General features: G+C 42.7%; 1 protein-coding gene across 2 annotated transcripts in view; it reads left to right on the forward strand.

Annotated features, from left to right (window-relative positions):
• LOC138204123 (sodium/calcium exchanger 1-like) overlaps nt 1–14,509 on the forward strand; it is a 104,201-nt gene that overhangs the window by 42,376 nt on the left and 47,316 nt on the right. For both annotated transcript variants that reach the window (XM_069159270.1, XM_069159271.1), the window contains exons 2-11: nt 236–504; nt 1,666–1,805; nt 2,033–2,185; nt 2,279–2,506; nt 2,636–3,052; nt 5,950–6,060; nt 6,166–6,318; nt 9,063–9,159; nt 9,364–9,555; nt 10,770–10,962. In XM_069159270.1, coding sequence (XP_069015371.1) covers nt 315–504; nt 1,666–1,805; nt 2,033–2,185; nt 2,279–2,506; nt 2,636–3,052; nt 5,950–6,060; nt 6,166–6,318; nt 9,063–9,159; nt 9,364–9,555; nt 10,770–10,962 — 1,874 coding nt within the window. In that variant the 5' untranslated portion in view covers nt 236–314. The remainder of the gene's footprint in view (nt 1–235; nt 505–1,665; nt 1,806–2,032; nt 2,186–2,278; nt 2,507–2,635; nt 3,053–5,949; nt 6,061–6,165; nt 6,319–9,062; nt 9,160–9,363; nt 9,556–10,769; nt 10,963–14,509) is intronic.

The raw sequence follows: 14,509 nt of genomic DNA on the forward strand, positions 1-14,509 counted from the left end.
GTTTTTGTCACAGATACAGGCTTTTTCTAGTGATATGTTGTTCCTCACCCTTGTGCTGTTAACTATAAATTTGATCACTTTTCGCATGCCTTAATTAAAGACACTTAAAGCTGATAGAAACGCAGTAGTAGGTGATTTTATATACAATTAAATGAACAGAAACACTTCATGTAAACGTGAGTGGTGCCATTTAAACATGAAATAATCCCTCCACCCTCTCTCTTTCTTCCTCCAGGTTTTGGACGTCACCCCACTCTGAGCTGACCCGGTAGAACTCAGTAGAATCCAGTGAAGGCTCGGCTGCATCAGCAGAAATGGCTCCTGCAGCCATGTCTGAGCCTTTCACCTTCCTCCGCCCATCCCGCTCCTCCTCCTCCTCTTCCTCTTCCGCCTCGCTGCTCGTCTTCCTCCTCTCTGTCCTTGTGTTGCTGTCATGCCCCGGATCGGTCCACGCAGGTTCTTCAGATAAAAACTGTTCGGCTCTTGGAGACCCCTGTCAGGAAGGTGGGTTGGTTTCATCTGGGAGAAAACTGCAGTTTAATGCGGATAGGGAGGGATTAACGTGATTATATAGATTTCTGTGCTAAAACCTTTCAGCGATAAGACAAAGGGCTGAGCCTCTGGTTTGGTTTCATGAGCATTTTATAACAGTTGAACATAATGTTTTAGATCAGTTCCCCACTGATATTCAACAGTTTTCAGACAATACCAATATTATCTGTCTTCCACTTTCAAATGGTCCCGTTGACAGTATTTGCTTTCTAAAGTGGCTCATTCAATAAATCCAGTTTCCTCTTGCGTAATAAATAATGATGAAGCATAGAATTCATGGTTGTTATATTTAGTTTATAATGGACACAGTAGATGTATTAAATTATAATGCTTGACTGCATTAATGTGTTTATCGCTTCTCTCACCATTTGTATCCTGCAGATTTAATAAGTCTTCATTGTCCTGGTTGCATTATCCATTCAGGATTTATAGATCTGAGGGATTATGCACAGAAAAATAGACTATAGTTTATAAATAAAATTGATATTTAGCTGTTTATGACAGGCATTATGTTTCTATGTTGGCTGGCTAAAATATCATACTTTACAGCTTATTATATACAGTATTCCTCATGTGGTAGCAGTATATCAGTCTGAAGAGTCTTTAACTCAGAAATAGCATAACCTCTTGGCATTTCGTGCAATATATGCTTCCAGCCCATTCTGTGTGGTCCATCCAGAGGCTCTGCAAATAGCAGGGAGGGGATTAATTTACCAGGTGCTAAACCACTATTTAAAGTTGAACAGTGTCAGCAGAATAGCTATAACTCACCCACATCATACAAAAGTGGCATGGTGTCATTGCCAGATGGGCAAAAACATAGCACCGGTGAGGTATCTGCTGACTGTGCCAATTTGCTGCCCTGAATCTAGAACACCTCAATAAATTCCAGTAAGTTTTTGTAGTTTCAGTAAATACCAGTGGGACCATGTGGGAAATTTCCCACCTTATCACTGATATTTTTACAAAACGCCCACAGTGGCAGGCTTTATAAGATTAGACAGGCAGAAACAATTGATTTTATAACACAAAATTGTTGCAACCAAATATTGCTTATGATCCTTTCCTGAAAAATTCATTTTTTTCCCTTTATTTTTTTGTGTTTAATTTCAGGAGTGGTACTTCCTGTGTGGAACCCTCAGAACCCCTCTGTGGGGGATAAAGTGGCGCGGGCCATCGTGTACTTCGTAGCACTCATCTACATGTTCTTGGGCATGAGCATCATCGCGGACCGATTCATGTCATCTATAGAGGTAGATAGAGGTCACCTATTTCAGATGCAGCATTATACTTTTCCTATTCTACAAAACACATGTTCAACAGCTCTATGGCATCTTTGTAAAATCTTTGAATAAAAAGTTAACCCCATCTTCTCCTCTCCTCTCCTCTCCTCTCCTCTCCTCTCCTCTCCTCTCCTCTCCTCTCCTCTCCTCTCCTCTCCTCTCCTCTCCCCTCTCCTCTCCTCTCCTCTCCTCTCCAGGTCATAACCTCCCAGGAGAAGGAGATCACCATAAAGCGACCGAACGGTGAGACCACCACGGCCACGGTCAGAATCTGGAATGAGACCGTTTCTAATCTCACTCTGATGGCCTTGGGTTCTAGCGCTCCCGAGATATTGCTGTCTGTTATTGAGGTCGGTACATTATGAGCCGGGTGGCTACACATTAGATAATCTGATACAGAGTGTAATGGGAACATGGTAATCTGATTTTCACCCCGTCTGTAGGTGTGCGGTCACGGTTTCGAGGCCGGCTCTCTAGGTCCCAGCACCATTGTGGGCAGCGCTGCCTTCAACATGTTCGTCATCATCGCCCTGTGTGTGTACGTGGTTCCTGACGGAGAGACGCGCAAAATCAAACACCTTCGGGTGTTTTTTGTCACGGCAGCCTGGAGTATCTTCGCCTACATCTGGCTCTACCTGATTCTGAATGTCTTTTCCCCTGGAGAGGTGGAGGTGAGGACAGACTTAAGTGAGAGCTATTGAAGAAGCAAAGTTTGGAGAAAGAGACCGCTGGAAAAGAAGAAGGGAGTAAAAAGGAGGGTGAAAAGTGTCCATTAACCCCGTCTCTTCTTTTTTTTTTAGGTATGGGAGGCGGTGCTGACCTTCCTCTTCTTCCCCCTCTGCGTGGTCCAAGCCTGGGTGGCTGACCGTCGCCTCCTCATCTACAAGTACGTCCGCAAGCGTTACCGTGCCGACAAGAACCATGGAATCATCATCGAGACAGAGGGAGGGGCCGATGGAGGGTTAGGAGGCCTTGACGGAGGTGGCGGGGGAGGAGCACTGGGTCCAGGGGGCTTTACCAAGATGGATATGCTGGAGCTGGATGGTCAGATAGCACTGAACTGTCACAGCGGGATGGACAAAGGAATGATGGAGGAGGGAGGAGCGAAAGATGAGGAGGATGAGGCCAGGAGGGACATGGCGAGGTCGCTGAAGGAGCTGAAGCAGAGGCACCCGGATAAAGACATGGAGCAGCTGATTGAGATGGCCAACTATCAGGTTAGCAAGACGCAATCCCATTAGCTGTGTCAGCATTTTAATATTAGGGTTTATATTTTCGATGACCTGCGATGTGTTAGTTTAACTTAGCGTAAAGACTTGAGGCACAGGAAAACAGCCAGCCCGGATCTGCTGAAAAATACGCCTATTAGTCCTCATCAGCACCTGAGTTACACATGTTTTCGTGACCACTGGTATGTGTGCACTGCAATTTCACCATTTACAAAAACAGAAAGAAGTTGCAGGGAAACAAATCCGGTGAGTAATGGTGGCGAGGAGCTACAATTGTGTTGACGAGGGCAAGAAACGTTTCAACACACTGTTGTGCTGGCATGTTGTCTTGTAGGAGAACTCAAGTCCCATTGTGACATTGCAAATGCGCATTTTCCACTGGTCACAAAAATGTGTGTAACTCGGGTGCGGATGTTGATCAATCAATATAACTTGGAATAGTTACCCACGAAAGTTATCTCTTCCCCCTGCTCTGTGTACTTCAAGTTGCAGTGCTTCATTCACATGCAACAGAAGCAGTCTCTGAACTTTTTGATCCACCGTCGCACAAAAGACCTTAGTGTGAAGCACACAGTGTGAAAATCAGCATATCATCAGCTTAGGCTGTGAAAAGTGTCAGTTAATGAAGTGACGAGCAGCTGACGATGGCAGCCCAATGGTGATGTATAAATGAAGCAGGTGACGTGCCTGAACCGACACAATGCTTGTTCGCTCTGTCTCCACTTTCCAACTTTGTTCTTTGAAATGTTGACTTACAGTTTCTTGACTCAATTGCTGAACTCAAACCCAGTCAAATGGTAGCGAACAAGTCATTGTGCATCACATTTCACATGGTACTCCTCTGAGGGTGACACCGAGTTCACACTCTGACACGTTCAGCTGTAAACAAGGTGTTTCAGGTGATACTGTAGCAGGGGGAACTGTTTTTGGAGGTGGCAGAACGCAGTTGTTATTGAGAAAAATAATTAATAATGTTCCAAAGAAACTTCAGAGCTGTTTAGCAATTCATTCACATTTTCATTACTGCATAATTACTTTAGTAATAGAAATTAAGTTCATTCATGTCTTCTAATGCAATCATTATTTCTAGAAAATGGAAACCCAACAACACATTTGCACCAACCATAAACAACATTATAGAGAAATTAATTAAATTGGTTGTGTATCAACTTGCGCTGCACTTCTTCTGAGTCTCTGTCAGACTTCACGCACAGTGAAATTGAGTTTTTGTCATGTGCTGACTGAACCACTAGTCTGCAGCGTGGAAGGTGCCAGTTGACTTGATTGACAGCACTATAGCGTGCAACCCTGCTGGCATCCAAGTGATTTTTTGCCCGGTGAGTCACATGAATGTTAGATTTATGAGCGTGAAAGCTTGTTCTTGACCAAAGGGTGACCAAAAAAAAATGAACTTGAGGTCACCTTGCTGCCTTTCTCTCTGAGCTTTAAGCCATATCTCATAAATCGAGATGCAGCCAAACGCTCTGATAAAGCACGCAAGTAGATCTCAAGTTAGAATTTTTTTTGGGGGGACTTTAGATTTGTGATTTATTAATAGATACCTATAAGCAATTAAACGTGGTGCTTTGTTCAAATTTTAACTTTTGGCTAAATTTGGCATTAGTTTAGTTGAGTGTCAGTCGACAGTTTGTTCGACTCGTCGGTTAATTTGTTCTACAAATAGATGGCAGTCATACACACAGACACACACATCTCTCTGTTGTAATAGTTATTTACAATTTTCTTGAAAGTAGAAATCTTATGAATACTAATCATTTAATTGGCACATTAAGGATTCCTTGCACACATTTCAACTGTAGAAGGTGTCCAAGTCTCCACAGCTCTCTCTTTCTGCTCTCCCCTCTAGCTTCCCTTTCCCTCTCTCCAGCTCATTTCTTCAGAGTCTTCAGTCTCGGCAGTGAAGGAGGGAAGGAAAGGAGTTTGGCAGGCTGAAAGTGCACTGGGTAGCTCCCAGATGTTTGTTTGCACTCAAGCCTCCCTCCCCCTGCAGCTTCTCCTTGAGCACTGTGCCATAAATAAGAATGACAGCTGCCCTGTAGATTAAACTCAACTGGGTAAATTAAAGTTCTTATGGTCATAATGAGTCACTGAATGAAAAATTAAATAGTTTTCAGGGGAAATGGAGCCGGGCAAACTTGCTCAGCAAAAAACAAATCAGGTTTTGGACCAAATTGACAATTACTGATTCCTTCCATCCAAAGAATTGCAGATTTTATAAAGCTTCGATGGTAAAACTGCCAACTCGCTTCCTTTAAATTTGAATAGATAGCAGTGTTTTCAGCTTTGAGATCATTTAATCTAATAAACTGCACAGCTACAGTGGCCAATTTGTTCATTTTCAATTTGGTGGATTGTTGGAATAATACATTACTATTCAGCCATACATTTGTGTTGAAATCATTACATATAGATTGATAAACCTCATTAGATTGAAAGTTTGCAGCTAAGAGAGACAGAAATTAATGTTTGGTGCTTTACAAAGTGGTAAATACCGACATAAAGAAAGTTCAATTATTCATTGTTAGTGTTTTTTCTACTATTATACTCTTTTATTTTGTCTGTCTTGGCAATATCTCTGTCAAAAAGTTAAAACCCTTCAAATATCGGATCTTATTCCAACTACTCCACACTTTTAAATTGTCTTTAAGTAGCTCAGTGAATCTTTAGCTGACCTTTGACCCTGATTTTTAACTCTTCCTTGGAGATGTAAAAAGAGCGTCCCAAGAGAGATCCACTGCCAAACCTTCAAATGGTAGCTGTCACTGTAAAAGTGAAAGATTTAATGAAAGTCAGACTAATCGGGACTGGTCAAATTTCATGAACAACATGAATCGGTTTACTTATTGATTGGTTTCGTTGATCAGGTCCTGATGCAGCAGCAAAAGAGCAGAGCGTTCTACCGTATCCAGGCAACCAGGATGATGATCGGAGCAGGCAACATCCTGAAGAAGCACGCGGCAGACCAGGCCCGCAAGGTGAAAACATGCAATGTTCCCCTCTGTGCCCATTTAACCTAATATTATGGCGTTGAGAACACATTGTACCTGACTGTGTGTGTGTGTGTGTGTGTTTTATTCCAGGTGGTGAGCAGCAATGAGACCCAGGCCCAGGAGGACGACCCTCACACCGTCAGGATGGAGTTTGAACCCCCTTTGTACCAGTGCTTTGAAAACTGTGGCTCCCTGAAACTGACGGTTGCCAAACACGGAGGAGACCCTGGAATTACAGTCAAGGTGTGTGTGTGTGTGTTGGATAACTGAAAAAGCAGACTAAAGATGAAAAAACTTGTATGTCTGTTTGAGGGAAATAAGCCAAGAGAATCTTCTCTGGACTGATTTCCCTCACATCTCTGGCACTTTCCTGGTCTTGACCTGTTCTCGCCTCGGTAGGCTCTGAGTGTCCTTGTTGTGTTTTGTGGTTGGATGTTGGTAAAAGGAGAGAGGAGGAGAATAGAAGAGTGCTGGGAGACACGAGAGAAAACAGGTTGCAACTCAAAGAAAACACATATCCTCTTGCAAAGATTCATTGATCTCGGGCTTCATGTGAGCCGGATGCTGTGAATAAGAGATCTCCCTGAATGAGAGTCTCCCGCACATATTCTCTATCAGTCGAATGGTATCTGATCTGCTCACTATCACTACAGTGGCTGGTGCAAAGGCTGTGTTTCCTCTTTTCTTCTCCTTGTACACAACTGAAACCATGATAAAAGAGCGTTGTTGTCTGAAGAGGTATGATAATGGCATGGCCTCGGTCTGCCATCTACTGAAAGGAGATTTTGTGAAGTGAAGTGGCCTGTTTTAGCCCACCCACAGGCTCTCCAGCACGGTGACAGAGCAGCGCTACACAGACAAAATATATATTATTTTCGCATAACAGGATTCGTCAGAACACTTGTATTTGATGACGAACTTGTTGAAACTTCCAAGTATCTATTTACAGTTCTAGAGTGCTATCTGAGCCTTTTATATGTGAAAAAACATGCTTCTTAATGTTATTGAATGTCTAGCTAACAGACTCTCGCGAACAGATTTATGGGCCACTTTTGGGCAGTGGAAGCAAACTTGATATATTATCCCATTTTAAGTTAAGATGGCAAACTTGGTAACAAACAGATGCTTATTTACAAATCTAGTGGCTCAGAGAAACATTAGCATCCATTTAAAGTCATGTTTCAGGCTACCTGATGAATGCAAGTTTAATATTCACTCCCTTTTAACTCTGTTTTGCACTCCACCGACTCCTGAGGGGAATATGTGGCTCCTTAGCTGCTGATTGCTCCACATACTGTTGGTCGTTTTGCTCCCACACTAAAAACCAACCTACGAGAGTGTTTCCTAAATTATTGCTCAGAGAAAGAAAATAGTTTGCGTTTGCAAGGAAGTTACTACTTAAAGTTATGTAACCTTTTTCGCCATAAATGCAATTTTAGAAAACTGTCCTGATTCAGAAACAGGAAATGAGCCGCAATCTCTTGCACACAGCGTTATTCAACCTTCCCTGTCATGGCAACAGTAAATGCAGTTTTACAAAACTGGCTTGACTTGTCGTTTGCAACAGGAAGTGAACAGCAGTCTCCTGAACCCAAGTCCACTGTTGTATCGAACAACTCCTCCTAACAAGGAAAAACTAAAATTATATGCACTTCATCTGAACTGTGAATTTTCCGAGACACCAGATTGTCATTATTTATAAGACAGTTAGATGTGGCTTAACTTTAAAAACTAACTGTTGTGTCGTGTTGCTTGTTGTTTTTAGGAAGAGGACAGTCTCATGCTCCTATATTTTCACTAGCTCGTTGCTAACATTGTCTGACTGATGTTTGGTGCTCGGCAGGTAGAAAGCTGGGTTTTTTTTTCTTTTTTTTTTTTTTTTTATATCAGCCATGTCGTGCCATCTGTCTGCTGCAGCTGAAAGGTTTTGGACTGAAAATCCAAAACAGTGAGCAAAATACTAAAATGATGCTAAACTGCTTTGTATAGTGAGGTGACAGATCATAGTGGGTTTGTTACCATTAGCAACACCTTTCATTTTATCTGTCTTTTGAGCCTCTAAATTGAAATAAAGTCATTGATTATAGCAGCTATAAGTTTGTATTAGGTTTATAAGATATATCCTTACATACAGTACAACTGGCTTATTCTTTATTTTAGAAAACTGGGGTCATATTGAGGCGTAAATCGAGTGTTACATAATTAATTTGGACCTACAGTGAAACAGCCTCAGACAAGCATTATCATTCACTGACAGGCAACTCATATCTATCTAACATTGAAGGAAACTCATCATTTTATAATTTCTCTGCTTTTATAATCACATGAAGAAGCTATTTCTCACATTTTAATGTAACATTTAAGAAATCCGCTCTCTGCATGTCAGAAACGTCTGAAACATCACCGAGCCTTGGTGTTATACTCTTCAGTGATATCAGCCAGCTGAATGGATGCGTTCAAAGATGAGTTTATCTCTCTATCACTTACACACATTTCATGAAGAGCTAAAAATAGAGCAGAGCCAGGAGATTGACTACACTGACTTACTGATTCAACTTTGCCTACAAACAGGTTATTTGAGTTATTTTATGTATCGTGTGAGTGATCCTGATCACGGTTACCTGATTTAAAAATGGTGCAGATACGCTTGTTTGCCTCTGTGTAGGAAGGTGGGGGTTAATTAACAGGCAGATGGGGAGTAAGGGCAGGATACAGGGAAAGTTTTGTTGTACTATCTTCAAAGTCTTTATTATCGGACTGTATCTGACCAGAGGGTTCGGTTTAATGAAGCTGTTTTTCTTGTTCTCTCCCCAAATGCCCCTTTTCTATTTCTTCACCACCGTCCTCTTCCTTTTCTCTGCCCCTCTGTGTTTATCTACCCTTTTCATATCTGTTCACTTCCGTTTCATCTTTGACGGCTCACTTTGCTCCCTCTCTCCCCTCGCCTCGTCCCACTTTCCATCTCTCTGTGTTCCCATCTCCCCCAGGTGGATTACCGCACAGAGGACGGCACGGCCAACGCAGGTTCAGATTATGAGTTTGCAGAGGGGACACTGCTGTTCAAGCCAGGAGAGACCCTCAAAGGTAAAAACAACAGTGACAGTGATAATTTATGACATATTTTGAAAAAACACGTCATTGAGACTGATGCTCAAATAGCAGGGGTCATCTGCAGCACCGGAGGCCGACCGGCTTCAATAACAATGCTTCGTTGTTTATTGGATTTACTCTGCATGGAGACAGCTAACTCCAATAACTCGGTGACAAACGAAACGCTTCTTTTTCCAGAGATCACAGTCGGTGTGATTGATGACGACATCTTTGAGGAGGACGAGTATTTCTACGTCCACCTCAGTAACCCACGCGTGGTTGGCTATCCTGAGATTGGCACCGCCCCTCTGGATGCCGGCGTCACCCCGAAGGCCGTGCTGGGCGACAACCACACAGCCACAGTGACCATCTATGACGATGATCACGCAGGTAAATAATCTGTAAATAAGACAAGTGCAGCCAGTGCACCTGTTTATGTTGAGGCTGGCAAAGTAAATAAATACATGTTGGTCTATTCGTTCCATTTTTCACAACTTTAAGTTTAAGAAAGACATTTCAAAGCTTGATTTTAGCTCAGCAAAAGTGAGTTTCTTTGTGGCCCACCAGTTCAGAGTGCAGCGTAAAACTTAACCGGAGGAATGGCGGGTGCGCAGCAGGTGTAATAGTGTTGCAGTTAAGCACAGCACATGCTGTCTCATTCGATTCAGTTTTATATAAATAGCACCAAAACACAGCATCCGTCATCTAAGGGACTTTTATAAAAAGAAACACTCCAGGTTTTCCTGATCCCGCCTGTCCACACGCTATCCTGTTACCAAGGTTACCGACATACTGCAGATCATCTATGATTCCAGATGCACACACTACTTGCTTTCATCCTTATATGTCTATGGTTCAGCCTGACGTGCAAGCAGAGTCTCGTGGGATTTAGAAAGTTAGTATCTGACCCGCTGGCCTCGAAGTGAACAGGCCTGACCTGCAAACACTGATACAAGGAACTTTATCCTTCTTTAACAAGCCTTGGTTGTTAGGTTTTCAGCTGTGAGCTATTTAAGTATATGTTGCTTTTCAGTAAATTTAAATTTAAAACCACCATGATGTTAAGTTTGCAAACTGTCCTCTCAGAAAGTGGAAGCTAATAAGCTCAGCCAACAGCCTCTGCTGTGAAAGTGGAAGCCGGTTTGGCTAGCTAGTTAAAGCAGATGTTAAAGGCCTGTTCTCTAATAATGCTTAAACATATAGTTTGGATAGCAATGGATGCACCCAAGCCAACTTTTTTGAGTCCACATGAATCTACCGGCTTGCTTCAGCACCTACTCCTGGTGTATCAATAAAAAGGTATCCGAAGAAGGTGATAGAAGTTGCAGTCCTCTTAGCGTCGCCACTTTTTTAGGTGCAGGACTTTGATAGTATCTAAAGGGAATGAAAGTGCAGGAGGATGAGTGGAGAGTGGGCGTTTACCTGATGCTTATTATCTTTTATCTAGAGAGAGTGGGCAGTAATCTATTATACTGTCACTGTACAGTATATACCGTACACCTCAGAGAGCAAGCTCGTGAGTGAGAGCGTAGGTGTTTATCAACCTCATCTTTCACGTCTTCTCAGTGAAGTGCTTTCTTTTCTTTTTTTTCTTTCTCTCTCAGGCATCTTTACCTTTGAGAGTGCCAGTCAGAGGGTGAGTGAGAGCGTAGGTGTGATGGAGCTGAAGGTGCTCAGGACATCGGGGGCTCGAGGCCTGGTGGCCATCCCCTACCGAACCCTGGACAGCACCGCTAGAGGAGGGGAGGACTACGAACTATCTGCTGGCAAGCTGGAGTTTCAGAATGACGAGACCATGTGAGTACAGAGACAGTGCTGTTATCTCTCACAACGTTTAATGTAAACCTACACTTGAGGAAGTCTAAAACCACCTCTGAACAATACGTGGTATTTTCCTCTCCGCTGTTCCAACAGAGGGTGACTGGCACATTTTTGGATCATCAGTGAAATAGTCCTCTTTCTCTATTTCCTCTCTGTGTGATTGACTTCTATTCAGAAATGGCTGTGTTGGTTAATCGAGTGTTTCTCAGTATAAATAGCTCTATTAGCTAGATAACAGTGTAATAATGACAGTTTTCAAGATAGGCCACTCTGCATTAAATGCTTGCACACACGTGTGCGCACACATACACACTCACAAAATTGCATCTTGCGTCCTTGGGCGCATGCATTTTTAATATGCTGATGTTAGCGGTGTTAAATTGCCCAATACATAAAGCGGTTGGGAATGCAGTTTCCTCAGTGCCTCCTGGGGCCTATAAAGCAGGCACTGTGTTTGTGTGTGTGTGAGAGTGTGTGTGTGCTCTTCTATATCTATATGTATGAGGTCCAAACTGACTTTTAGATGCAGGAGTGAGAGCATTCATGCACGGTGAGGACATTTTAGCTGCTTCCCTCTTCTTTAAGGTGCCGATTGATTGACAAGGTCAGAGGTTAGAGGTAGATGGGTTGTGGTTAGCCATGTGTTATGACATGGGAACATGTCAGTGTATTCTCACAAGTTTAACACTACAGATATGTGTGTGTGTGTGTGTGTGTGCGTGTGTGTGTGTGTGTGTGTGTGTGTGTGTGTGTGTGTGTGCGTGTGTGCGTGTGTGTGATTGTTTGTCTTGGGGTGCCAAATGTTGGCAAGGCCATTCAAAACCTGTTCACTTTTGGCTTTCCCACAGAGAACGACTAAGAAAATGGAGTGTGTCGACCTGTGTGTCTGTGTCTACTCTTGTACTTCTATTCTTTTCAGAACCAGTTTAAGTTTTTGACGGGACATTTTTGGCTTCAAAGGCCCGTTTAAGGGTTGAGATTTGGCTTTAGGGTTATGATTAAAATGAACTGTAGGTTAAAGTTAAGGACTGGCCAGGAGAACGCATAATGTCAGTGACAGTCCTCACAAGTGCGGACGTGCATGTGTGTGTAAGGTTAGAGGAAGAACTGATCCCAGCCCGTAGGTCGGAGTGTCGTTACATACATAGGGTAACGAGTGTGTGTGTGTGTGTGTGTGTGTGTGTGTGTGTGCGTGTGTGTGTGTGTGTGTGTGCAGTGAAATGATGGGTTATAAGTGATACGCTCACTGCTGCTGGTGAACATTGAGGTCACAGAGAGGGTGTGCGGCGGAGCCCCATAGAGCAGAGATGGATGATAACTGTAGAATTACGGCTGTCCTCTGGCAGCTCAGTTTGCTCAAGTGTCCGTATAGGAAGCGAAATAGAAAGCAGATGTCAGTGGAGCTGAGGCTGCAGCGGATCAGATTAGCTGAAACTCAAACTATTGTTAGTGTTCCCGCTACAAGAGGATTAAAAAGAACATGCGGTAAAGTGTGTTTTATCTCTAAGAGATTGTAACTTTGGGGGTCAAGAGTGAACAGTTGGCAGCAGTGAGCATCTTCCTCTGCTGGATGTGGCTTATCAGTCCATCACTTATGTTTATGAAGCATCTGAGAATCATTCCAGGATCATACTTAAAGATTAAATAGATTTGAGTCTTATCTTTTGATTAGGACACATCCACTTTCAACAAGCAGCACTTATGTACTCAGAGCTGAAGTAATGTGGACTGAAATAATTAGGTTTTCTAGTAGTTACACAATGGATTTAATATATTCAAAAGACTAACAGAGAAATGTAAATCACTTCATGCAGAAAAAGTTATATAAAGCAGATTAAAACATATATTTTGACATTATAGAAAGGAACCCAACAATTCAGCAATTCCCACATGAAGCAACAAAACTCAGAGAAATCTTTGAGAGAACCAGACACAGAGATGAGAGGCCATCTGCCTTGACCTTTTGGGGTCAGGGCAGAGAGAGAAAAGAACAGCATAGAAAAGAGAAACAGCATATAGATACATATAAAATAAATTAAATAACCTGCACACAAATTCCCTATGTGCTTTTTTTGAGACATGATTATTGCTCGATTAATACAACTTTTTCAATCAGATTTTAGTCATATAGCTCTAAATCCCAACACAAACACAAAGTAAACAAACAAAATAAAGTTCTTACAACAGAACTTTACAACATTATAGAAAGGAACCCAACAATTCCCATGCAAGAAACAGCTTGCAGCTGCCTTAACAGCTTTAACAGGAAGAAAAACCTCAGCCAGAAGCAGGCTCAGAGATGGACGGCCATTTGCCTCCACCGGTTGGGATAAGGGGAGAGAGCCATCCATGAAAATGAACTGTTGTTGGGGCCAGAGACATGCAGCCTCGGGGCCAGGGATACCTGAAAAAGAAAGGAACTGCATATAGAGAGACGACAAACAATAAACAAAATATGGAAGAGAGAAGACATGGACTTAATGAGATGTAATGGTGTCATATAAATGCATAGAGAATGAGCTAGAGAGAGAGGAGAGGAGCTCAGTGCATCATGGGAGGTCTCCTAGCAGCCCGGGTCTATAATAGTATTACTAAATGATGGACAGTTCTAACTATAAGCTTTAAAGGAAAGTTTAAAGCCTGATCTTAGAAATATAGAGAGTGTCTCCTCCCAAACCTAAACAGGAAGCTGGTTCCACAGGAGAAGGGCCTGAAAGCTGAAGGCTATGAATACTACTCTGCTTTTAGGAAAGACTATTGCTCAAAATCCCAAACACAAAGTATCAGAAAGCTTGAGATGTTTTCTCATGAACAGTGATTCATCATCTACCACAGCCTCGACATCGGGTGAGCTTATTTGATCTTGTTCTGGAGCTTAATTTCCATTTACCTGCTTCTTTTGGCTCATGTTGGCCGACCTCTGAGAAAAAATTTTTTTATAAACCCCTTCAGATACAGGTGGAATAGAGGAAGTGGATGGTTTGGATCAAATGCAGCAGGAGAGAAGCTGAGAAGCTTTGAAGCTGCATCTGTGGGAAAGCTGGATGAGTGAAGTGACAGCCGGGGAGAAGAGGGCATGGATCCCTAATCTGACGTTTCCATGTTAAAGGAGCGAGCGGAGTGAGGGATGCGCGGGAGAGGAAACCCCTGTGGATTATTGATCCATCGCTCCTGTTGTCTCTCGCCCCGCTCCCTCCTCTCCTCACCTCTGCTTTCATTCCTCGTTCATAATCTCTCATCTGCTCCTTCTGTTCATGGGCCTGGTGCTTGTACCTCATTTTCTTTCCTTTTTCTCCTTGTAATTTTTGATTTCATCCTTTAACATATGCACTGCATCATTACCTCAATGTGCTGTGTGCATCCTTTCAGCCAGTCCGTCCATGCAGTCCAATCAGTTCCTGACTTTGGGTTTAAGGTGGTTGAGAATCTTCCTCATTATCAATATCCCACGAGCTCTTTCTCTCTATTTATTTATCCCTTTTTTTGTTCTCATCTCACCTCCTTTGCCTTTTCCTCCACTAAT

Source organism: Embiotoca jacksoni, unplaced genomic scaffold (genome assembly GCF_022577435.1).
Source record: "Embiotoca jacksoni isolate LCO1_2020_lvr unplaced genomic scaffold, fEmbJac1.0.p SCAF_24, whole genome shotgun sequence".
Lineage (NCBI taxonomy): Eukaryota > Metazoa > Chordata > Actinopteri > Embiotocidae > Embiotoca > Embiotoca jacksoni.